Source organism: Schistocerca nitens, chromosome 6 (assembly GCF_023898315.1).
Source record: "Schistocerca nitens isolate TAMUIC-IGC-003100 chromosome 6, iqSchNite1.1, whole genome shotgun sequence".
Taxonomy (NCBI): domain Eukaryota; kingdom Metazoa; phylum Arthropoda; class Insecta; order Orthoptera; family Acrididae; genus Schistocerca; species Schistocerca nitens.
In genome coordinates this window covers 443,479,851-443,505,203 of record NC_064619.1, presented here as the reverse complement: position 1 = coordinate 443,505,203, position 25,353 = coordinate 443,479,851, and the positions used below count along the sequence as shown (strand labels likewise).

General features: G+C 44.3%; 1 protein-coding gene across 1 annotated transcript in view; it reads left to right on the top strand.

Moving 5' to 3' along the window:
• LOC126263398 (uncharacterized oxidoreductase YjmC-like) overlaps positions 1–25,353 on the top strand; it is a 229,207-nt gene that overhangs the window by 13,403 nt on the left and 190,451 nt on the right. The window contains exon 2 of the mRNA XM_049960493.1: positions 23,860–24,048. Within this exon, the coding sequence (XP_049816450.1) occupies positions 23,860–24,048 (189 nt within the window). The remainder of the gene's footprint in view (positions 1–23,859; positions 24,049–25,353) is intronic.

The window sequence follows — 25,353 nt, the reverse complement described above, 5'->3', positions numbered from 1 at the left end:
ACCATTCGCCTGACATCTTCTGTTTCAAGGTACTCCTCCACGATGGCAGCTCGGTGGGGTCGTGTGTTATCATTCATCAGGAGGAAGGTGGGACCCACTGCACCCCTGAAAAGGCGGACATACTGGTGCAAAATGACGTCCCGATACACCTGACGTGTTACAGTTCCTCTGTCAAAGACATGCAGGTGTGTACGTGCACCAATCATAATACCACCCCACACCATCACAGCACGACCTCCATACAGGTCCCTTTCAAGGACATTAAGGGGTTGGTATCTGGTTCCTGTCTCACGCCAGATGAAAACCCGGCGGGAATCACTGTTCAGACTATACCTGTACTCGTCCGTGAACTTAACCTGGGACCACTGTTCCAATGACCATGTACTGTGTTGTTGACACCAGGCTTTGCAGGCTCTCCTGTGACCAGGGGTCAGTGGAATGCACCTTGCAGGTCTCCGGGCGAATAAACCATGTCTGTTCAGTCGTCTGTAGATTGTGTGTCTGGAGACAACTGTTCCAGTGGCTGCGGTGAGGTCCCGAGCAAGGCTACCTGCAGTACTCTGTGGCCGTCTGCGGGCACTGATGTTGAGATATCGGTCTTCTTGTGGTGTCGTACACTGTGGACGTCGCGTACTGTATCGTCTGGACACGTTTCCTGTCTGCTGGAATCGTTGCCATAATCTTGAGATCACACTTTGTGGCACACGGAGGGCCCGTGCTACGTCCTGCTGTGTTTGACCACCCTCCAGCCGCCCTAGTATTCTACCCCTCTTAACGTCATCAGTATGTGTTCTTTGAGCCATTTTCAACTCACAGTCACCATTAGCACACCTGAAACGTCTGCGCACTACTCGCTGCACCGCACTCTGACGTGCACCAACACACCTCTGCGTATGTGGACTGCTGCCAGCGCCACAGTGCAACGATCGCGGGTCAAATGCACCGCATGGTCACACCCCGAGGCGATTTAAAAGCGCAGATCGCCCACCAGAGCGTTGTTTCACCATGTATCAGCATTATCCTTAATTTATGAGCATGAATATAGAATGTGTCGCTTACCACCAACATTACTGACAAATTACAACAAATGGAATAAAACTTCACTAGATAACTCAAGACATTCACGTGTAATACTCACTATGGCATTCCCAGCAGAGTGCACAGAACACTGCTGAACACTCATTGGCTGTTGGAGAATATGTTACGTATGTGCGCAGAACAATCATAACTCGACCGCCATAGTTCCAGACTCCAACTGTAGGAACCGTAGAAAGTAAGCAGCTCCGTACCTTGTGCAGTGGCTTGAGGAGTAAGGTGATACATGTAGAATTGTGTTGAATTCTCTCACTATCTGCTGCTCATAAATTTCTATTTACGCGTCCCGTAATGCAGCAAGAAAGAGAACGGGAAATGTCCCATGCAATTAGACCTGATTTAAAGTGCACGTTGCTATTGCTCGCCTAGATAGCAAGCTACCATGGTGTCAGTTGCTAAAAGGAAATCACCGATTCTTGCACTGTTATATTAATGGCTTTAAGGCTAGGCTCATCTATATGCAAGTGAAGAAGGCAATATTTGTTCAACCAGACGCGTTTATCCTCGATTTATTAAGGTATCATCAGCGGCCTGAAACACATATACAGGGTATTCTAGGAGGTATGGTCAGTATTCAGGCATATGACAAGAACGCTCATTTGAAGCAAAAAAAGCTTCATAAGCATTTATGTCCTGTTCCGAAAGGTTTCTGAGATAAAACTCGTTTAATGTACATTTGTTATTGGGTTAGTGGCACGCTCTATGTGTCTTACCCACCCATCCTCTTTGGAGTATTTTTTTCCTGGCCAACCTGTCTCGTTGCTTTCAACTTCTTTTGCGCAAGATGTCTTTTTGCCATTAATGTAGCCTGTTGAATATGCAGTTGTTCGTCATGTGTTGTGAGTGAAGTATTGCAAAGAATCGAAAGTGTGTCAGAGAGAAAAATCGGTTAACTGTGTTTGTACTCGCGCTTGCTGAAATGTCACACGATTTAATTAACAGATAGTACCCCATGCAGATCTGATGCATATTTATGGCTTCTGCGATGAAAGTGGTCCCTCCACGTCGGCGCTTTCCAGTACTTCGAATTCAAGATCGTAGAGTGTTTACCAGAGTTTTCAGCGCATTGCGTGAAACACGTTTCCTTTCAGGTGCCCTTTTTTCTTCTGAACGTGTAGTTCAACTTGTGCAGGAATAGCAACACATTGTTGAAATGGCGTAGCCTAGTCCTATAATAAGCAGCACACGGCGACTTTCTGCACGCATCAGTGTCCACGAACACGTGTGTGGCTAACATTACATGCGGTAAATTTGTACACATTTCACGCGTAGTATGTCCACAAGCTTTACAATGGCGGCAATGGCACTGGATTTTGTCATTGGTTAAATGACAATTGTCCTTTGCTTCCATTAACATTTCTTCTTCTTCTGTAGTGGTCAATCCAAGGATTCGTTTGCAACAGCTACAATGGCAGCTTGTCTCCATTCTGTGCGTCTTTCAGCTTTTCTCTTCATTTCTTTATACACTGCTGGCCACCGTAAATGCAACACCAAGAAAAACAAGAGGTAGCACAACAAAATTTATTTTGTAGATATGTTGACCAAGTATCAAATGATTACGTTTACAGACGTCTGTGACATGTGGTTCCTGCCAGAATCAGTAGCCAGAGTAGCCGCCATTGTTGGAGATCACCGCTGCCACACGTCTCTGCATTGAGTCAAAGAGACGTTGGATGTGTTCCTGGGGTACAGCAGCCCAAGCAGCTTCCACACGTTGCCAAAGATCATCTGGTGTGGCAGCTGGGGATGTAATCTGGGTCACTCGTTGAGCAACCATGGACCACATGTTTTCTATCGGCGAAAGATCCGGAGAGCGAGCCGGCCAGGGAAGCAATTCAATCTGGTTATTGACGAAGAACCTTTGGACAATGCGTGCCACGTGTGGTCGCGCATTATCCTTTTGAAATATGGCTGTGGCCGAGCCCTGAAGGTAAGGAAGGACAACTGGCTCCAGCACCTCGGATATGTAGCGCCGGCTATTTAAAGTACCGGCAATGCGTACTAGAGGCGTGCGAGAGTAATATCCAATACCGCCCCATACCATAATACCCGGTGCAAGACCAGTGTGGCGGTGCATAATGCAGCTGTCCAGCATCCTCTCTCCACGGTGTCTCCACACTCGAATCCGACCATCGTGGTGCTGCAGACAGAAGCGTGCCTCGTCAGTAAAGACAACGTCATTCCATCCTGCCGTCCACATCCGTCTGTCATCACACCATTGGCGACGGAGACGTCTGTGGTTCTGCGTCAACGGTAGACGAAGCAATGGACGTCTTGCGGACAGACCACTCTGCTGTAAACGGCGTCGAATGGTACGCGCAGACACTGGATGATGCGTTACAGACGCAATGTGCTGTGCTATGGTTCGGGATGTCACTGAACGATCCGTCACTGCCATGCGCACAATTTGCCTATCAGCACGTGCAGTGGTGCACCGAGGTGAATGCGATCGACCACGTCGGTCCGTCGTACCCTCCTGCATACAACGGTCACATATCCGCATTACAGTTGTTTGGTTTCGTCCAACACGACTAGCGATTTCTCTGTATGATAATCCACAATCTCGGTAAGCCACTATCCTTCCTCTGTCGAACTCGGATACTTGATCAAACGATGTTCGCTGTTGTCTACGAGGCATAACTGATCGTCTTGTGAAACAACCACAAGGTAAACACACGTGCCGAACGTACACTCGTCGAAATCGCCAAGCCTTAAATGGTGCTATGGGGTGGCGCCACAGGCGCGCGTGATGTGCGTCTGCGCTGAAATTCTAATCAGTTGCATATCTCATCGCTGCAAACCCATGGTGTAAATTTCACTTGATTCGGATGCTTCCTTCAGGGTGTTGCATTTACGGTGGCCAGCAGTGTAGGTGTTACATCCCACATCTTTCACGATTTGATCCATGTACCTCAGTCGTGGTCTTTCTCTTGGTCTTTTTCCCTCGACATATCCCTCTATGATTGTGTTCAGGAGTCCTTTATGTCTTAATAGATGGCCTGTAAATTGCACTCTTCTTTCAACAATGAAACTCCAGAAGCTTCTCTTCTCACCTGCTCTTTCCAGAACCACTTCGTTTGTGACCTTGTCGATACATTTTATTTTAAGCATGCGTCTATAGCACCACATTTCAAAAGAATTTAGCTTCTGGTCTTCCTCTGTCCCGAGAGTCCATGTTTCACACCCATAGCATGCCACACTCCACACATATGATTTATCTTTTCCTGATTTCAAGGCTGATGCTCTTAGATGTTAATATGTTTTTCTTCTTGTTAAAAGCAGCCTTTGCTTGAGCTATTCTACTTCTCACTCACTTAACATTAACACTGATGAATCCTCTTTTAAACGGATTGGAATCAAAAATACCCGTAATATTCATCGATGGGAGCAGAAAATTCCTCGCCCTACAGTGGAAATCAATTTCCGTGTTCGTTTTTCGATTAGTCTTTGGTGCGGCATTATCGGTAACATGTAGAATGTTCCAGTTGTTTTAGAAGAGCGAGTGATGGTACAGAGTTACATGTTTTAGGAAAATTTCTTTGTTGAAAACCTTGAGGACGTTCTTTGGCCACGTGTACCTCCTGCGCGACGGAGTTCCTCCGTATTCTACCAGAAGTGTGAGGGAACATCTCAACCGCACTTACCATAATCGCTGAAATGGTCGTGGTAGTACAATTAATTGGCCACCAAGATCTTCAGAACTTGCACCATTACATTTTTGTTTATGGGATTGGATGAAGTCTCAGGCGTACGAACGAAAACGTGAGTACGCGAGATTAACTACTCTGTCTCTTCATGGATGCTGCTGCCCTCATTAGGGAACGTACAGATGCATTCGGACAAGCAACACATTATGTTCTCCTAACAGTGCACAAATGCATTGAAGCTGATAATGGGAGATTGGAACATTTGTTATGCACCCTACAACAGCTATAATGTGACGTGCATGACGGATGAATGTATTAAAGTAAATATTTTTCAATCGTTGCTTTGTAAAACATATGTTGCAATGCTTACTAACTGTTGTACATGTGTAAACCTGACAGTTTATTGAATAACACATATAATACGAGATATGTCCACAAAGAAAGTTCCGTTTGGTTATATAAAACAAACGTGTACAGATACAGAAAAAATATTTATTTTACAAAAATGTGCAACTGTTAAAATACTTTTCTACATAGCTTCCGAAATTTTGTAGGCACTTGTCACTGCGTGGAACAAGCTTTTGTATGCATTCTTCACAGAAGGTTGCTGCCTGTGTATTCAACCATGTGGTAACATATTTTTTCAGCTCGTCATCATCGATGAAGTGTTGACCACCAAGGACAGATTTTAGGTGTAAGAAGAGGTGAAAGTCGCTAAGAGCGAGGTCCGGGCTGGCTGTATGGAGGATGATCAAACGCGTCCCAATGAAATTCTCGTAAGTGTTGTTTGGTCACATTCGCCGTGTGAGGTCGGGCATTATCGTGGAAAAAACACCTTTTGACAGTAATCCTCGGCGCTTGTTTTGTATTGCGCGGCACAATTTCTTAATGGTCTCGCAGTAACCATGTGCATTGATTGTTTGGCCTCGTAGTAAAAAAACAGTCAGCAAAATGCCTTTTATGTCCCAAAAAACGGTGCACATGACTTTTCGAGCTGTCAAGATTTACTTAGGCTTAACCTTCGTTGGGAATGAAGTGTGCCTTCATTCCATCGATTGCCGTTTTGTTTCAGGGGTGACGTATTGTACCCAAATTTCATCCCCCTTGACTATCTGAGAAAGGAAACAATCACCTTCTTCATTGTAGCGTGCCAAAAACTGAAGTGCACTGCCCATTCGTTGTTTTTTGTGTTGTTCAGTAAAAAATTTGGGTACCCAAAATGAGCAAAGTTTTTCAGTAACAATTTCGTAATTTAATGATCGTGAGATTTCAGGAACTTCCATAGCAAGTGCACTAAGTGTAAACTTCTGGTTGTGCTTCTCTTTATAATTGTGTGAACTAGTTCATCAGTAACCACAGGCGGGCGTACACTTCGTTCTTCATTGTGCACTTGATCACGTCCTTCATTGAACAGTCTGACCCACCTTCTAACCTTTGAATCACTCATAGCATTTTGTCCGTAAACCTCGCAGACTTGGCGATGAATTTCCTTTGGTTTAACTTTTTGCATTTAGAAAGCGAATCACAAATCTCATTTCACAGGCGGTGGCATTTTTAGTTACGGCTGACATTATAAAGAAGCACTACAAAGCACACGTCGTCAGCAGCGACCTGAAAATGACGTACATGTCTTGTCCTTGAGTCAAAGTAACTGCCACGCATGCTCGGAACTGCGATCGTAGCGCTGCCCCGGATAGAAATAGAGACGGAACTTACTTTGTGGACGACCCTCGTAAATAGTAATGCCCATTAAATGCGTTCTATCTTGGAAACCATTCGGAACAGGGCATACGTCCATCTGAAGTTTCTTTGGTTTCAATGATCGTTCCTGTCATATCCTTGAATATTTACCATTCCTCCTGGCACACACGTTGTAGTTTCATTTGGATGCCTCACTTTCAACATACAACACGAGTACTCTGTTACTGTACATGTAAGTTAAAACAGCTATGAACTATGCAACTTTTGCAGAATGTATCTTTTATTATTTACAGTCTGACGAATGTTGTATTACATTTGCTCTTGCTATATTGTTGATGAAGCCGTTGTTCCACGTATACTATTAAAAATAATTTTAGCACATGATACAGACTGCACGTTCACGCACACACACACACACACACACACACACACACACACACACACACACACACACACACACACCGTTCCACCATGTTAACCTGCTTAGTGGTATGTAAATGTGGACTGTACAGGGGGTGGACAAAAACATGACAATATAAAAACACAACATATTACCATGCTTAAAACTATGTTCGCATCAAAACCACTTCCACTCGACTTGGGATGGATAAATAAGGGGCCTGTTTGGTTTTCAAGGGGTTTCTGTGCCATTCTTCCTGCAAAGTACACTACTGGCCATTAAAATTGCTACACCACGAAGATGACGTGCTACAGACGCAAAATTTAACCAACAGGAAGAAGATGCTGTGATATGCAAATGATTAGCTTTTCAGAGCATTCACACAAGGTTGGCGCCGGTGGCGACACCTACAACGTGCTGACATGAGGAAAGATTCCAACCGACTTCTCATACACAAACAGCAGTTGACCGGCGTTGCCAGGTGAAACGTTGTTGTGATGCCTCGTTTAAGGAGGAGAAATGCGTACCATCACGTTTCCGACTTTGATAAAGGTCGGATTGAAGCCTATCGCGATTGAAGTGAAATGATAATTAAATCAATACCTTAAGCTATCGAGAGGCGTTGATATACATCAACGGGGACAGTTGAAAATGTATGCCCCGACGGGGATTCGAACCCGGGATCTCCCGCTAACATGGCAGACGGTCTATTCATCTGAGCCAGAGCAAAGTGCGACTGCAGGTATTAATCCCTTGCACGCTCCCCGTGAGACCTACATTCCCAACTTAATGTCCACACACTACATTCATAATGCACCTGCCCACTACATTCATTATTCGCGGCAGACCGAGTCCCGTAAGAGTTCAGGCAATGCGCGTGCATCCGCACAGAAGAAGAAGGTCAACAGATACCATCTCCATACATTTCTTCAAAGTTTTGTAACCATAGTTTGATAGCATATGCCGACGGGACTGGGGCATAACGTGCGATATTGTAACGAGCACGAAATACACGCCACGTGGCCACGTAGCTGTTTTTGTAAACTCCTTCACGGCAACATCGCGCTATTCACCGGTCCACGATGTCACCTCGACTGAACATCGGTATTAGGGTCAGTGGCAGAGGTTTGTTGTTTACATAGCACCACTTCTGTTTTCTGATAGCGTGCTATTTCCAGGGTTGTCAAACTGCCCATTTCATTGCCGCATCTCGTACGAAGAGCAAAAGGAGTTGAACTTTATTGTTTGAGAAACTCATTAATAAGCTTCTTCGAGTTGAAGTCTTTATCAATATGTACACCAAAAAATTTGGAACATTCCATCTTATTTATTGACTCCTGCTCATGTGCTACATCAGTTGCTCGTATGGATCTGTTAAGTTGTACAGAACTGAGTAAAGTGTGTTTTTTCCAGAATTGAGAGAGATTCTATTTTCTGAGAAACACTTAATACACTACTGGCCATTAAAATTGCTACACCAAGAAGTAATGCAGATGATAAACGGGTATTCATTGGACAGGTATATTATACTAGAACTGACATGTGATTACATTTTCACGCAATTTGGGTGCATAGATCCTGAGAAATCAGTACCCAGAACAACCACCTCTGGCCGTAATAACGGACTTGATACGCCTGGGCATTGAGTCAAACAGAGCTTGGATGGCGTGTACAGGTACAGCTGCCCATGCAGCTTCAACACGATACCACAGTTCATCAAGAGTAGTGACTGGCGTATTGTGACGAGCCAATTGCTCGGCCACCATTGACCAGACGTTTTCAATTGGTGAGAGATCTGGAGAATGTGCTGGCCCGGGCAGCAGTCGAACATTTTCTGTATCCAGAAAAGCCCGTACAGGACTTGCAACATGCGGTCGTGTATTATACTGCTGAAATGTAGGGTTTCGTAGGGATCGAATGAAGGGTAGAGACACGGGTCGTAACACATCTGAAATGTAACGTCCACTGTTCAAAGTGCAGTCAATGGGAACAAGAGGCGACCGAGACGTGTAACCAATGGCACCCCATACCATCAAGCCGGGTGATACGCCAGTATGGTGATGACGAATACACGCTTCTAATGTGCGTTCACAGCGATGTCGCCAAACAGGGATGCGACCAGCATGACGCTGTAAGCAGAACTTGGATTCATCCGAAAAAATGACGTTTTGCCATTCGTGCACCCACGTTCGACGTTGAGTACACCATCGCAGGCGCTCCTGTCTACGATGCAGCGTCAAGGGGAACCGCAGCCATGGCTCCCGAGCTGATAGTCCATGTTTCTGCAAACATCGTCGAACTGTTCGTGCAGATGGTTGTTGTCTTGCATACGTCTCCATCTGTTGACTCAGGGATCGAGACGTGGCTGCACGATCCGTTGCAGCCATGCGGATAAGATGGCTGTCATCTCGACTGCTAATGATACGAGGCTGCTGGTATCCAGCAAGGCGTTCCGTATTACCCTCCTGAACTCACCGATTCCATATTCTGCTAACAGTCATTGGATCTCGACCAACGCGAGCAGCAATGTCGCGATACGATAAACCGCAATCGCGATAGGCTACAATCCGACCTTTATCAAAGTCGGAAACGTGATGGTACGCATTTCTCCTCCTTACACGAGGCATCACAACAACGTTTCACCAGGCAACGCCGGTCAACTGCTGTTTGTGTATGAGAAATCGGTTGGAAACTTTCCTCATGTCAGCACGTTGTAGGTGTCGCCACCGGCGCCAACCTTGTGTGAATGCTCTGAAAAGCTAATCATTTGCATATCACAGCATCTTCTTCCTGTTGGTTAAATTTCGCGTCTGTAGCACTTCATCTTCGTTGTGTAGCAATTTTAATGGCCAGTAGTGTAATTCTTTCTAAAACATGATCTTGAAACACCAAACACTTCGTTTACCTTGGTAACGGAAGCAACCCACCAGATGAGCCCCAACATTATGCTCATGTTCGAATTCGCTTAGCTCCGACATGATAGACTCATAACTACACTGAACACTGTTCTGATTATGACTGACGCCTGCAATGTGTTGAGGACATTGCACAGGTGCCGTTCGTGGCCAAATACGAGAGCCGAACTTGCACACTCGTCTGGCATCTGCTTTTACGTTCAAGCATGCATTTCTCGCGGTGTTTCCACATTTTGTCCTACCCTTCCATTTTATGATGTCTATGGCCAAAGATTATGTGTGTGTGTGTGTGAGTGAGAGAGAGAGAGAGAGAGAGAGAGAGAGAGAGAGAGAGAGAGAGAGAGCTCTCTTTGAGTAGGTTTAGCAGTGAGTGTTTGGTCATATATCAGTTACTTGCATTCTGCTATGGCCTTCTGATGTATAGTTTTCTTGTATTGATTACTTATTCTGATTATTTTCATCTCTTGCTTAGGCTGTTTCAGAGTTCCTATTACTGTTATAGACGTTGTAGAGGGGACTCAGAACAGCAATATTTGGTACTCAGGGCAGCAATATTTGCACATTTGTTAGTAAACCCATGTCCGGAAATACGCCTTTTGGAAGATAAACGACTTTTAAAGATGGAGGGAATACATACTGACAGAGGTCGATGTCTCGCGTTACGTGATGTCTTATGCGATGTCAAGTCACGTGTCATCAGAGAACAACCTAATGAACTGAAGCTGATGTCCATCAGTCGCCACTGACTGTGTATTACAGAATGGCAGAGAACACGTTTCCCGAGTACACCGACAAGTTACTCATCTACGGTGAAAGTGGGTGGAATAGTCGATTAGCGCAGCGTCTGTATCACAAACGGCTTCGTGCCCGTCCATCACATGCATTTTTTTACAAGATACCAACAACAGCTTCGGGAAACTGGCACCTTTAAGACTAATAGGAGCGACTGTGGTCGTGGCCGGACGCGCCACACTGTTGTCATGGAAGAGGAAGTCCTTCAACTGTTCAGTCAGAACTGTGTGTCGAGTACCTGCAACATCACAGTTTCCTTGGATGTGTTCCAGAGCAGCATCTGGCGAGTTCTCCGTGAACAGCCACCTGATCCCTGTCACCTCCAGAGGGTGCAGGCAATGGGTCCACCTGAATCTGTTCCCTATCACTGCACATGGTTCCTACACAATTGTGTCAGTATTCCAGGCTTTCCCCAAATCATTCTTTTCAGAAATGAATGGCATTTCACAAACGGAAGTTCTGCTCATCCGTCGTAACAGCCACATTTAGAATGAGAAAAACGTTCATGCCACACATCCCCTTGAATTTCAATATCATTTCGGTGTTAATGTATGGGCTGATATTATGGACTGGTATTATGCATGGTCGCCTGATTGATCCGTTTATTCTACCATCCCATCTAACCAGTCCTTCCTGCAAAACATACTGGTGCAGCATTTGGAGGATGTGCCATTACATACACATTGGACTATGTGGTTCTACCATGATGGTGTGCCAGCCTACTTTCCACTTTCACCAAACATTCGGGGATAGATGTATAGGTCATGATGGACTGGTTGTTGGCCACAAAGACTGCATGACTTAACACCTTTGGAATTTTTCCTTTGGGGCTACAAAAAGAGTATTGCTTATGAGGCTCATGTAGAGTCACAGGACGATCTTCTTGCTCATGTAATGCCTGCAGTAGAGGTCATTCGGGACACTCTAGGACTTTTGGACAATGTGTGTGTGAACACTGTTCGCAGATACACTTTCTGCAACGAAACTCGTGGTCGCCACTCTGAGGATATGTTGTACGAGGTGTGATTGGAAAGTTTTAAGAATGGATACGCTACTGCTTACTGGTTTAGTGGGCAGGTACACGGAGGGTGGGGAGTGAGTCATGGCCTTGTCCTTTAACGTCCTCTGACAGGAAACTGCATTTCCTGTATTCAGTTTGTTGTGGCAGCTGGTTGAGTGCGGGTCTGTTAGGACTTGTTGCCGGATTCTGTCTGTGTGAAAATGGACGTAAAAACGGAGCAACGAGTTTGTGTGAAATTTTGTTTTAAAATCGAGAAATCAGCTGCTGAGACTTACGAACTATTAAAAACAGCTTTTGGAGGTAATTGTACGAGTCATTCAAATGTTTTTGTGTGGTTCAACAGATTTAAAAATGCCCGAAAATTATTTGAAGATGAACCATGGCCCGGCTGTCCTTCCACCTCAAAAACGAATGAAAATGTTCTGAAAGTTCGCAACCTAGTGCGTTCTGATAGTGGGCTTACAATTATGGAGATGGCTGATGAACTTAATTTACGTTTTTATGCAGTTCAGGCAATTTTAACTGACGGTCTGAACACGCGTCGAGTGTCCGCAAAATTCATTCCAAAAGTGTTGTCAAGTGACCAGAGTCAATACCGACTTGAAATGTGCCAAGAACTGATTTATCGGACTAAAAATGACCCACATTTGTTAAATAGGGTAATTATAGGTGACGTATAGTGGGTATATGGATATGGTCCTGAAACCAAAGTGCAATCTTCGCAGTGGAAGACTCCAGGTTTACCATGACCAAAAAAAGCACTGCAAACTCTGTCGAAGGTGAAGACAAAAATGGTTCAAATGGCTCTGAGCACTATGGGACTTAACATCTATTGTCATCAGTCCCCTAGAACTTAGAACTACTTAAACCTAACTAACCTAAGGACAGCATACAACACGCAGTCATCACGAGGCAGAGAAAATTCCTGACCCCGCCGGGAATCGAACCCGGGAAGGTGAAGACAATGTCGGTCATTTTTTTCGATTCTACCGGTATTGTACATAATGAATTTACCCCTGGAGGACAGATAATTAACCAGGAATAATACAAAAGTGTACTTGAGTGTTTGCGCAAAAAGGTGGAGAAGAAAAGGCCTACATTGTGGAAAGTCAGGAGTTGGGTGCTACACCTTGACAATGCTCCAGCTCATCGTGCCTTCTCCATCGTTGAATTTTTGACCAAATTCAAAATTCCTGCGCTTCCACAACCGCCATATTCCCCTGATTTGGCCCCTGCGAAATTCTACCTGTTTCCTAAACTGAAATTTTCACTGAAACGGGCGATTTGACTCGATTGAAGACATCCAGGCATCATCACAGTAGCATGTACAATTGTACAATTACAAGCCCACTCTTGAAACTTTCCAATCACACCTCGTAGATCACGGAGGTACGAGTTGGTTGATACGTGTGCAGTGTATCTTTTGACATTCATTTCAAGTCATTTATCTTCCAAACGTTGCATTTCCGGACATGGTTTATTTACCACAAAATACTTCTGTCCTGAGACCCCTCTGCAACACCTGTAACTTTGTAATAGGAATTCTGAATCACCCAATGTGATGATGGTTGTTCTGCTTTAAGTGTTCTGCAAATGTGGAATGATTAGTGTATTACTTTTAAGAGGCCGTGCTGAAAACGAATGCCTCCGAATTTTTCACGTGAAGTAAAATAAGTCATATTAACATTCTGCATTTTTATTCATCATTTGTAGATATTTGCAGCCCTCTGCCAGTAGAGGGCAGCAAATTAGTGGGGTGGAACATGCTGGTGTGTAATGTAACTGTCAGTGTTTGAGGAACACCTTGTTATAATCGAGTTTAGAATTCAAAGAGTTCGTCCATACATGGGGTACCCTCTCCTTCAGCATGACAATGCTAGACCACAGACGAGCACTGCCTTATCTGTAGCAATCCGATGTCTTGGGTTACCATCAACTATTAGTGATGAATCGGTGTAAGAAGAGGTGAAGTAGCGACTTCATCAAGAAAGTCGAACATTCTACATTGACTCTATCAACAAACTGTTCTCAATTGGGAGAAATGTATTCGTCGCCCGAGTGATTATGTTGAGAAATAATTTTGTAGACGTGAAGAATCAAAAGTGCAATGTTAATAATGATTAGTTTACACCAAAATTTCTGCTTGTCATTTCAGTATGCACTGTGTTGGTATATGCCTTATTCTTGGAATTTGTCGCTCTTGTGTGCTGAGGCCTTTCAATATGCTTAAAGGATGTTTATTCTTTTATATCCTTAGTTTCTCTGCAATCGCTGCATTACATGACGAGGTAGTTTAAATACAAGAAGAAGAAGAGATATCATTAAGGGCGGTAACATGGGATAAGTGGACGGAAGAAGAGGGAAACGCGACATTTCTTCAAAACGAGCTTCTTTTAGGGGACTAATATTGGTTTCGAAATTTTTTGAGGGTGATCGATGATTAATAATGATTACTACTGGTTCTTACGCAACACGCTTTCAATTACACCTTCCGAGAAGTTACCAGGTACTCTCCGTATGAGGGTCAGCTGAGCTTTGACGTACCCCTGTGGATGTCAGAATGATCTGCATCGGCTAAACTGGGCGATACTCACATCGTTACTTTAATAATAGTGTAGCGCAATGGATAACTAATAGGACAGGGCTGGGTGTTGCACTTCATAAAAGACTATTAACTAATATACACTCCTGGAAATGGAAAAAAGAACACATTGACACCGGTGTGTCAGACCCACCATACTTGCTCCGGACACTGCGAGAGGGCTGTACAAGCAATGATCACACGCACGGCACAGCGGACACACCAGGAACCGCGGTGTTGGCCGTCGAATGGCGCTAGCTGCGCAGCATTTGTGCACCGCCGCCGTCAGTGTCAGCCAGTTTGCCGTGGCATACGGAGCTCCATCGCAGTCTTTAACACTGGTAGCATGCCGCGACAGCGTGGACGTGAACCGTATGTGCAGTTGACGGACTTTGAGCGAGGGCGTATAGTGGGCATGCGGGAGGCCGGGTGGACGTACCGCCGAATTGCTCAACACGTGGGGCGTGAGGTCTCCACAGTACATCGATGTTGTCGCCAGTGGTCGGCGGAAGGTGCACGTGCCCGTCGACCTGGGACCGGACCGCAGCGACGCACGGATGCACGCCAAGACCGTAGGATCCTACGCAGTGCCGTAGGGAACCGCACCGCCACTTCCCAGCAAATTAGGGACACTGTTGCTCCTGGGGTATCGGCGAGGACCATTCGCAACCGTCTCCATGAAGCTGGGCTACGGTCCCGCACACCGTTTGGCCGTCTTCCGCTCACGCCCCAACATCGTGCAGCCCGCCTCCAGTGGTGTCGCGACAGGCGTGAATGGAGGGACGAATGGAGACGTGTCGTCTTCAGCGATGAGAGTCGCTTCTGCCTTGGTGCCAATGATGGTCGTATGCGTGTTTGGCGCCGTGCAGGTGAGCGCCACAATCAGGACTGCATACGACCGAGGCACACAGGGCCAACACCCGGCATCATGGTGTGGGGAGTGATCTCCTACACTGGCCGTACACCACTGGTGATCGTCGAGGGGACACTGAATAGTGCACGGTACATCCAAACCGTCATCGAACCCATCGTTCCACCATTCCTAGACCGGCAAGGGAACTTGCTGTTCCAACAGGACAATGCACGTCCGCATGTATCCCGTGCCACCCAATGTGCTCTAGAAGGTGTAAGTCAACTACCCTGGCCAGCAAGATCTCCGGATCTGTCCCCCATTGAGCATGTTTGGGACTGGATGAAGCGTCGTCTCACGCGGTCTGCACGTCCAGCACGAACGCTGGTCCAACTGAGGCGGCAGGTGGAAATGGCATGGCAAACCGTTCCACAGGACTACATCCAGCATCTCTACGATCGTCTCCATGGGAGAATAGCAGCCTGCATTGCTGTGAAAGGTGGATATACACTGTACTAGTGCCGACATTGTGCATGCTCTGTTGCCTGTGTCTATGTGCCTGTGGTTCTGTCAGTGTGATCATGTGATGTATCTGACCCCAGGAATGTGTCAATAAAGTTTCCCCTTCCTGGGACAATGAATTCACGGTGTTCTTATTTCAATTTCCAGGAGTGTATAAATGAACAAGAAATAATCAGAGGATCTATTCGATCTTGAAAACTGCACAGAACACGAAAATTCACAACTATTAAAATGGAAACTGGAAGAATATAATAATTCCAATCCCAAAGAAAGCAGGTGTTGACAGATGTGAAAATTACCGAACTATCAGTTTAATAAGCCACGGCTGCAAAATACTAACACGAATTCTTTACAGACGAATGGAAAAACTGGTAAAACCGACCTTGGGGAAGATCAGTTTGGATTCCGCAGAAATGTTGGAACACGTGAGGCTATACTGACCCTACGACTTATCTTAGAAAATAGATTAAGGAAAGGCAAACCTACGTTTCTAGCATTTGTAGACTTAGAGAAAGCTTTTGACAATGTTGACTGCAATACTCTCTTTGAAATTCTAAAGGTGGCAGGGGTAAAATACAGGGAGCGAACGGCTATTTACAATTTGTACAGAAACCAGATGGCAGTTATAAGAGTCGAGGGCCACGAAAGGGAAGCAGTGGTTGGGAAGGGAGTGAGACAGGGTTGTAGCCTATCCCCGATGTTATTCAATCTGTATATTGAGCAAGCAGTAAAGGAAACAAAAGAAAGATTCGGAGTAGGAATTAAAATCCATGGAGAAGAAATAAAAACTTTGAGGTTCGCCGATGACAATGTAATTCTGTCAGAGACAGCAAAGGACCTGGAAGAGCAGCTGAACGGACTGGACAGTGTCTTGAAAGGAGGATATAAGATGAATATCAACAAAAGCAAAACGAGGATAATGGAATGTAGTCGAATCAAATCGGATGATGCTGAGGGCATTAGATTAGAAAATGAGACGCTTAAAGTAGTAAATGAGGTTTGCTATTTGGGGAGCAAAATAACTGATGATGGTCGAGGTAGAGAATATATGAATGTAGACTGGCAATGGCAAGGAAAGCGTTTCTAAAGAAGAGAAATTTGTCAACATCGAGTATAGATTTAAGTGTGAGGAAGTCGTTTCTGAAAGTATTTGCATGGAGTGTAGCCATGTATGGAAGTGAAACGTAGACGATAAATAGTTTAGACAAGAAGAGGATAGCAGCTTTCGAAATGTGGTGCAACAGAAGAATGCTGAAGATTAGATGGGTAGATCACATAACTAATGAGGAGGTTTGAATAGAATTTGGGAGAGGAGAAATTTGTGGCACAACTTGACTAGAAGAAGGGATCGGTTGGTAGGACATGTTCTGAGGCATCTAGGGATCACCAATTTAGTATTGGAGGGCAGCGTGGAGGATAAAAATCGTAGAGGGAGACCAAGGGATGAGTTCACTAAACAGATTCAGAAGGATGTAGGTTGCAGTAGGTACTAGGAGATGAAGAAGCTTACACAGGATAGAGTAGCATGGAGAGCTGCATCAAACCAGTCTGTGTACTGAAGATCACCACCACCACCACAACAACAACAACAAAATGGAACAGCTGTAATATAACAATTAAAGGACTTGATACGACCAGATAGTTCGGCTGAATAGGACAGAACTGGAATCTTACAAAGACAAATCCGCTTTGGACATATAATGATTGTTTGATTGCTCCAGAAGAATGAAAAACTATGACATGCAAACAGCATCACTGATTGAGTCATGAATGGGCCTTCAGTTAAGCGAGAAAATCATAAGATTCGCAGAACCTACCTGACCCTAACTACGCTCCTACAAACGCTTGGCAAGTTTCATGCCCTGCTTGCCATTCTCTGTCGCCCATTTCGAAGTGTGATGGCATTGAGTAAAGACGCACACCCAACCGCGGACACAGTTACGGACGTGCACACGAAGGAACGAATTGATGTTTCCACTTCTAATGTGTCATGCGGCGTTTTGAAGAGCTGCCCCGCGTTCTAAAACCTTAAATGTGGCGCGGATGCTCCCTTTGTTCCTAAGGGCGCTCAACGCAGCAAAGGGTGTGGCCAATCGGCGTCTGGTGGAGTTCACGCTGCCGATGGCCCCATCCGACTCCGCAACCGAGACGACACGGCTAAGAACGCGGACGTGGACGTAAACGACAATGAAGAAAAATTTAACGGCGCAGATGACCATCATCCTACCTTGGTTCACAATTCCAAACTGTCGGAAGATGTGTGGAAGAGAAGAGATGCACAGATAGTGCTCTTTCGCCTTGATCAAGAGCAGATAAGCTGTTCCAGGACGGAATCACAACTTGTGAGCAGGAAATCAACGCAGGCGAGGAGATGGGTCATGATCTCCACAACTGGAGGCAAGAAGAGAGCTATGGCTGACACATGTGTGATGGGATGTGTTTGGACATTTTTGGCGTCCGGGTATGTGGATCCTCTGCACCACCAACAACTGATACAGGCGCGAAGGGCGGTTGGAGGAGAGTCACATGGAAGTGTGCGGCTCATTCTACACCAACTGCCAAGAAACCGGTAACTCCTTCCTGGCGTTTAGTGGTCCTGACCCACCGACGCAACAATAGCCGCAGAACGGACAGCAGGGTGAAGAAGGCAGCCCAAATCAGCTGTCATGCAGGCAGCAGCCAAATGAAGACCTGGCCAGCTCCCACCTTGCACCACTATGCGGTCGGAACAGGAGCTACTTGCCAACCTCACTGATATGAAGAGGATTACAAAGGTTTCCTGTCACGTCGCCCGGGTGGCCGAGCGGTTCTAGGCGCTACAGTCTGGAACTGCGCGAACACTACGGTCACAGGTTCTAATCCTGCCTAGGGCATGGATGTGTGTGATGTCCTTAGGTTCTAAGTTCTAGGGGACTGATGACCTCAGCAGTTAAGTCCCATAGTGATCAGAGCCATTTGAACCTGTCACGTCTCAAGCTGTGGACGATGGCAAACTACACCGCGAAGACTGCAGGTTTCTACACTGTCAACTACAACTCACTAACTGTGCAGATTTCCGAAAGGTGATGAACGAGGCGGCAGCGCCATCATTTCCATTTTATACACACGCTACCATTCCAGGAAAACTCATCAAGGTGGTCTTCATGTGGTTTGCAGGCTCGGAAATCTTGGACTTCCTTGAAGAAGTACTGAAGGACCTGGTATTTGCAGTACGTAGTGTGCCAGGGGCCACCAGACTCAGAAAGAATCTCTCTCCACCCTCGTGATCGCTGTTGATAACCCGTACAACAATAAGTTTTTTTCAGCTGAAAACACCACAGTCACTGTCGAGCCGCTTTGCAAGAAGAGAGGTTTGCCTCAGTGCTTTTGTTGCTCCTTCCCTCAAGATCACGTTAACTGTGCAAGCACTCATGCAAGCATCAACAGCAACTGCTGAGGACACACAAACCCACATGCAAGAAACCGTGGCAGAATACATGTCCCAAGTTACTGTGGCTGTCAGTACTTTAAGGCCGTGGTAGCTCGACTGAGTGGCATGCTGCACAAACAGAAGACCGACTGCTCTGTCTGACATCTGCTCCTAGTCACGTGGCCAGTGGAGTGGCCAAAGAACAGCAAAAGCAGAAGCTGGTCAGTGGGGCTGGCACCATCACTTCCACCCCAGAATGCAGAAGAGATCGGCACCTGCCCACCAAAAATCATGCTTGAGACAGCACAGTGTTGATCCCGCCACAGGGAAAACTCGCTGACACACAAAAGACAACAACACAGTAGCAGGTGGCAGCAGTAGAAGTGCTCTAACTCCATCCATGCTGATGCTGCAACAAATCGCCCAACAGTGGCTGCTGTACCCTGTGATGTACCAGCAGCCACTGTCACCACGTGATCCGGCTGCCCTCATCGCTCTGCCATCAACAAGGTGTCTCACCTCACCAAGACACTGCTGAGAATCGTTGAGATCATGATGCTGTCTGGCCTGGCAGCCACGCCCGCTACACTGCAGCTAACGCGCTGAGCTATTCATACCGACGTCCACACTGAGGAGCAATGAAGACTGGCCATGCACTGGCCAACGAAAAACAGTCAGTACTGCTGGCAGTGAAGAAGAAAAAAAAACCGAGAACTAAGATAGCAACACAAAATGAGAAGTCAAGTTCTGCAAACAAAATAAGATTCTCCAGGAACAGCACATATGCTTAGCCATCACCAGACCAGGGGAGAAGAGGAATTCCTGACGAATACCCCAGACATATACCACACAGACGCTGCTCACCTAAGCTGCAATTTCTCACTATATTCAGCATTCTGTGGTGTTGAGAACGCTGTGATCTGCTGCAGTCTGCAAGACATAAGCTGCCGACTGCAGGAACATCTCTCTACATCTACATGTGAAGTATAGTTTCAATGCTACACTCAAAATCTCCAGTTGATGTCTTCTATTCAGAATCCCGAGGTGAAGTTCTCTCTTCAGAATTCTCAAACCTACCGAAACTGACTTTCCTCTCCTTTCTATCAGTCCACACAATTTCCATCCACCCTTGACCACCTAGAAAAGTTTTGGAACGTTAACCAATCATCTAACTCCTCGGTCCGAGTTCAGAAACAATTTTGTGTAACACTCCCATCCTTCGGTTAAGTTTTTCATTTCAGCCAATACGCTAGTCTCCACCTCCGAATCTCTTGGAAACTAGCGTCCAGACTTTTCTCATCTGCTATCTTTTAAAGTGACCCAATGAGGAGCCCTCTTACAGCCTTTTGGACGGGTGCTCATCCTACACTAGTGGGTACCAGGAAGTCGGCCCATCGCCTTACAAGGACAGAAAAGAATTCCTAAACGCGATGCAGCTACGTCACCTCTTACAGAATACAGAGAGAAGCTGATTTCCTCCACCACAGCATTCTAGGAAGACGATCTGTTAGCAGAAAACAAAGATATTTTGAGATTTGTTTTGACTTTGTGGAACAATTTGTAAAAATTAAGATTCCGCACCAGATCATATGCTCGTCAATGCACATTATACGAATACTTTGAGTGATGGCCTCGGCATTATACGAAAAACTGCTGGTGTAATGCGACTCCCAGAACAAACCATCTCTGCCCTGGGCCTCTTATTTATTTATTTATTTATTGTTCCGTGGGACCACATTTAGGAGAAGTCTCCATGGTCATGGAACGAGTCAATACATGAAATTATAACACGATTGTAGAAACAGATGATATGAAATATAAGAAACATATTCAGGCGACAAGTCGTTAGTTTAAATAAAGAAAATCAAGAATGTAACACTGGAATTTGCTTAATTTTTTAGCTCTTCCAGGAGCTCCTCGACAGAATAGAAGGAGTGAGCCATGAGGAAACTCTTCAGTTTAGACTTAAAAGTGTTTGGGCTACTGCTAAGGTTTTTGAGTTCTTGTGGTAGCTTATTGAAAATGGATGCAGCAGAATACTGCACTCCTTTCTGCACAAGAGTCAAGGAAGTGCATTCCACATGCAGATTTGATCTCTGCCTAGTATTAACTGAGTGAAAGCTGCTAACTCTTGGGAATAAGCTAATATTGCTAACAACAAACGACATTAAAGAAAATACATACTGTGAGGGCAATGTCAATATTCCCAGACTATTGAATAGGGGTCGACAAGAGGTTTTCGAACTTACACCATACATAGCTCGAACAGCCCGTTTTTGAGCCAAAAATACACTTTTTGAATCAGAAGAATTACCCCAAAAAATAATACCATATGACATAAGCGTATGAAAATATGCGAAGTATACTACTTTTCGTGTTGAAATGTCACTTATTTCAGATACTGTTCTAATGGTAAATAAAGCGGCATTTAGTTTCGAACAAGATCCTGAACATGGGCTTTCCACAACAGCTTACCATCTATCCATACGCCTAGGAACTTGAACTGTTCCGTCTCGCTTATAACATGCCCATTCTGTCTGATTAAAATGTCAGTTCTTGTTGAATTGTGAGTTAGAAACTGTAAAAACTGAGTCTTACTGTGATTTAGCATCAAATTATTTTCCACAAGCCACGAACTTATATCATGAACTACATTATTTGATAATGTTTCAATATTACACACAAGATCCTTCACTACCAAGGTGGTGTCATCAGCAAACAGAAATATTTTTGAATCACCTGTAATACTAGAAGGCATATCATTTATATAAATAAGAAACAGCAGTGGCCCCAGCACCGACCCTTGGGGAACGCCCCATTTAACAGTGCCCCATTGGGACTGAACATCATTACCACTCTCAATATTGCGGAGGATTACCTTCTGCTTTCTGTTCTTAAAGTAGGAGGCGAACCAATTGTAAGCTACTCCCCTTACTCCATAATGTTCCAACTTCTGCAGTAATATTTTGTGGTCAACACAGTCAAAAGCCTTCGTTAAATCAAAGAAAACACCTAACGTTCGCAACCTTTTATTTAATCCGTCCAAAACCTCGCAGAGAAAAGAGACTATAGCATTTTCAGTTGTTAAGCCATTTCTAAAACCAAACTGTACATTTGACAGCAAATTATGTGAATTTAAATGCTGCAGTAACCTTGTATATACAACCCTCTCGATAACTTTAGCAAACACCGATGGCATAGAAATAGGTCTATAATTGTCAACATTATCCCTATCTCCCTTTTTTAGTGGCTTCACTACCGAGTACTTTAATCGATCAGGAAACCGACCACTCCTAAAGGAAAAGTTACAGATATGGCTAAGTACTGAGCTAACATACGTCGAACAATACTTCAGTATTCTGCTAGATACCCCGTCATATCCATGAGAGTTCTTGGTCTTTAGTGATTTAATTATTAACTCAATCTCCCTCTTGTCAGTATCATGGAGGAGCATTTCAGGTAACAGTCTCGGAACACTTTTTTCTAAGAGCGCTATATGATTCCCTGTTGGGACTAGGTTTCTATTTAGTTCACCTGCTATATTCAGAAAGTGATTATTAAGTACTGTACATATATGCGACTTATCAGTAACACGGACATCCCCACTACGCACTGATTCTATATTCTCGATCTGTCTCTGCAGACCAGCCACTTCCTTTACGACTGACCATATGGTTTTAATTTTATCCTGAGACTTAGCTATTCTATCTGCATACCACATACTTTTTGCCTATCCTGGCAATGGAATGACGTGTATCACATGCCACTGGCAAATCCCCCCCAAGTTTGGAAGTCAGTTATCGAAAGAAGCCATATGTCATGTGGTACCTGAAGTTCGTGACACAACTGTAGAATTGATTAATAAAATGATGCTTCAGTTCCTTACATGTACTGCAAGCCTGCGAGTGTTTTCAGCCTTCACATCCAGCCCAGGCACACTCCAGTCATCGACAAACTAATGATATGGAAGAGCAACTAGGAAGGTTCTTTTTTTCTTCCTTTCACTATTGCCTGTAGCCTTCAACATATAGACTGTTTAAATGCTCCTATTGCCATGTATGTATTTACTTGTGATATCAAAAACACACAGATTCGTTTCATACACTACAGATAACTTATGTGTTCCCAGTTGCCATAACCTGCCGTCTTTCTCCTCGAAATTAAGATGATGGTGTGGCGTGAGAGGTGTGAAGTGCACACATGAAGATTGTCTTCCACTTTTGAAACCACATGTGTGAATGAGATCTTTGGCCACTATCACAATTAGCTTCATTTGTGTATGATTGGGTGCGTCTACACACACACACACACACACACACACACACACACACACACACTAACCTTTGGTTCTGTTCACGTGCTAAAGAAGGGAGAAGGAAACAACGCAGGGGACTTTTGTTGTGTCCTTAAAGGAAAGTGTGAATAGACACTCAGTTTACTCCACGAAAATACAGCCGTATGTCTGTTAACTATCATTTTTTTTCTTGCAACTTATTCCTGTAATCTGACACATGTTTGTCGTCAGAGATATACGTGAAGGATGCAAAGATGGATACATGCATGCCTGATGGCAGCTTACTCCATGAAACTACAGCTGTATGTCTGTTAACTATCATTTTTTTCTCGCAGCTCATTTCTGTAACCTGACACATGTTTGTCCACAGAGATGTACGTGAAGGATGCAAAGATGGGTAAATGCATGCCCAATGCCGGCTTACTCCATGAAAACATGTCTGTTGAATATCATTTTTTTCTCACAGCTCATTTCTGTAACCTGACACATGTTTGTCCACAGAGATGTACATGAAGGATGCAAAGATGGGTAAATGCATGCCCAATGCCGGCTTACTCCATGAAAACATGTCTGTTGAATATCATTTTTTTCTCACAGCTCATTTCTGTAACCTGACACATGTTTGTCCACAGAGATGTACGTGAAGGACGTAAAGAATGGAACATGCATGCCCAATGCCGAGCCATGTGTTCTGAATGATACGCCATCAACAGCGTGGGTGGATGGCAACAACGGACTGGGTGCAATCGTAGCCAACTTTTGCACGCACTTGGCCATCCAGAAGGCCAAGCAGACCGGCATAGGATGGGTCGCTGCCAAACGTGAGTCTCAGCACCTGCCTTTGTTTCTCCTTTCCTATTCCCCATTAGCTTTCACAACAGCATCTTGAAGTCTTGTTCTCCGTAGCTGCTGTTAGATTCAATGCATACTGAAATGGTATGGTACCCATGTCTAGAGAGAGAATGGCACTGGTTTGAGTCGCCCCCATGTTAACAGATGGGACAAGGGGTGATTGCAAAATTTTAATCCAAGTGGGGAGGCGGAGGGGAATCTTATAAATGTAACTTTTGATATAACTGACTTGCAGCCTGGAAAAGTGATGTGCACCAAAACCAAATTTAACAGAATCTAATGCAAAACTTATTCAATCTCAAAAGTTGGTAGTAGTAAGTGGGTACGTCCAGCGCACTTGCAGATAATCTAATATGTTTTTTATTTTCTTATAAACGACTAGACTGAGCACACTGGCCACCTACTCACTAACATTTTTTATAAACGAATGCAAACTAACACACCCACGAAAATAAAAATGTTCAAAAATTTTCAAACAAAATTCTGTCCTGCGTGTTACATGTCAAATTCTTTTTACCATACATTACTACATACATAAGTGTATCTTTCGGAATTTTTTCATTAAAAGTTACACACAACTGCATTGTTGTTTTCTGAGTAGCTAACACATTCATTCTTCTAGACCTATCTATTACAGAGATAGAATAATTTTGAATAAAATTGAATGGACTCACATTAACGTCACCATTCAATTGTGTAGTTCTCTTAAAATCTAGGAAAGTATCATAAGCTTTTAGACAATTATTTGGCGGATCTAGATTCCACATTTCTTAAGGAAAAGCTTAATTTCTTCCATTTTTCAAGTACATGTTCTGTAATTTCACGTTATCGAATAAAGAAAAATCAGCTAACTCATTATTTTTCCTTTTTGTCGGGAAAACAACGAAGATGAAATAAGGCATATCAAATTCTTCGGAGTTATAGAAATTTGTAATATTTAACTCAGAATATCTTTTTTCATTCAATCCAGTAATCTCGACAGTTTGTGGCTCAAAGAAAGATATGGGAATTTCTGGATTTTTAAGTCTATCTTGTTCTAATTCAAGGGAATATTTTGGTTCAAATTTAACAACAGGAACACGAATTTCCATTGATTCTACAACAATGTTTTCCTCTTTTGGAAGCATGGTCACATCTTCAACTTCATCTTGGGTACGATCTGACCAGCGAAAAATAGGATCTCCAGCACTTGATGACCATCTAAAAATTACTGTTAGATCTCCTTCCCACATTGTTTCTTTATAATCTTTAAAAAATCAACTGAATATTTCTAA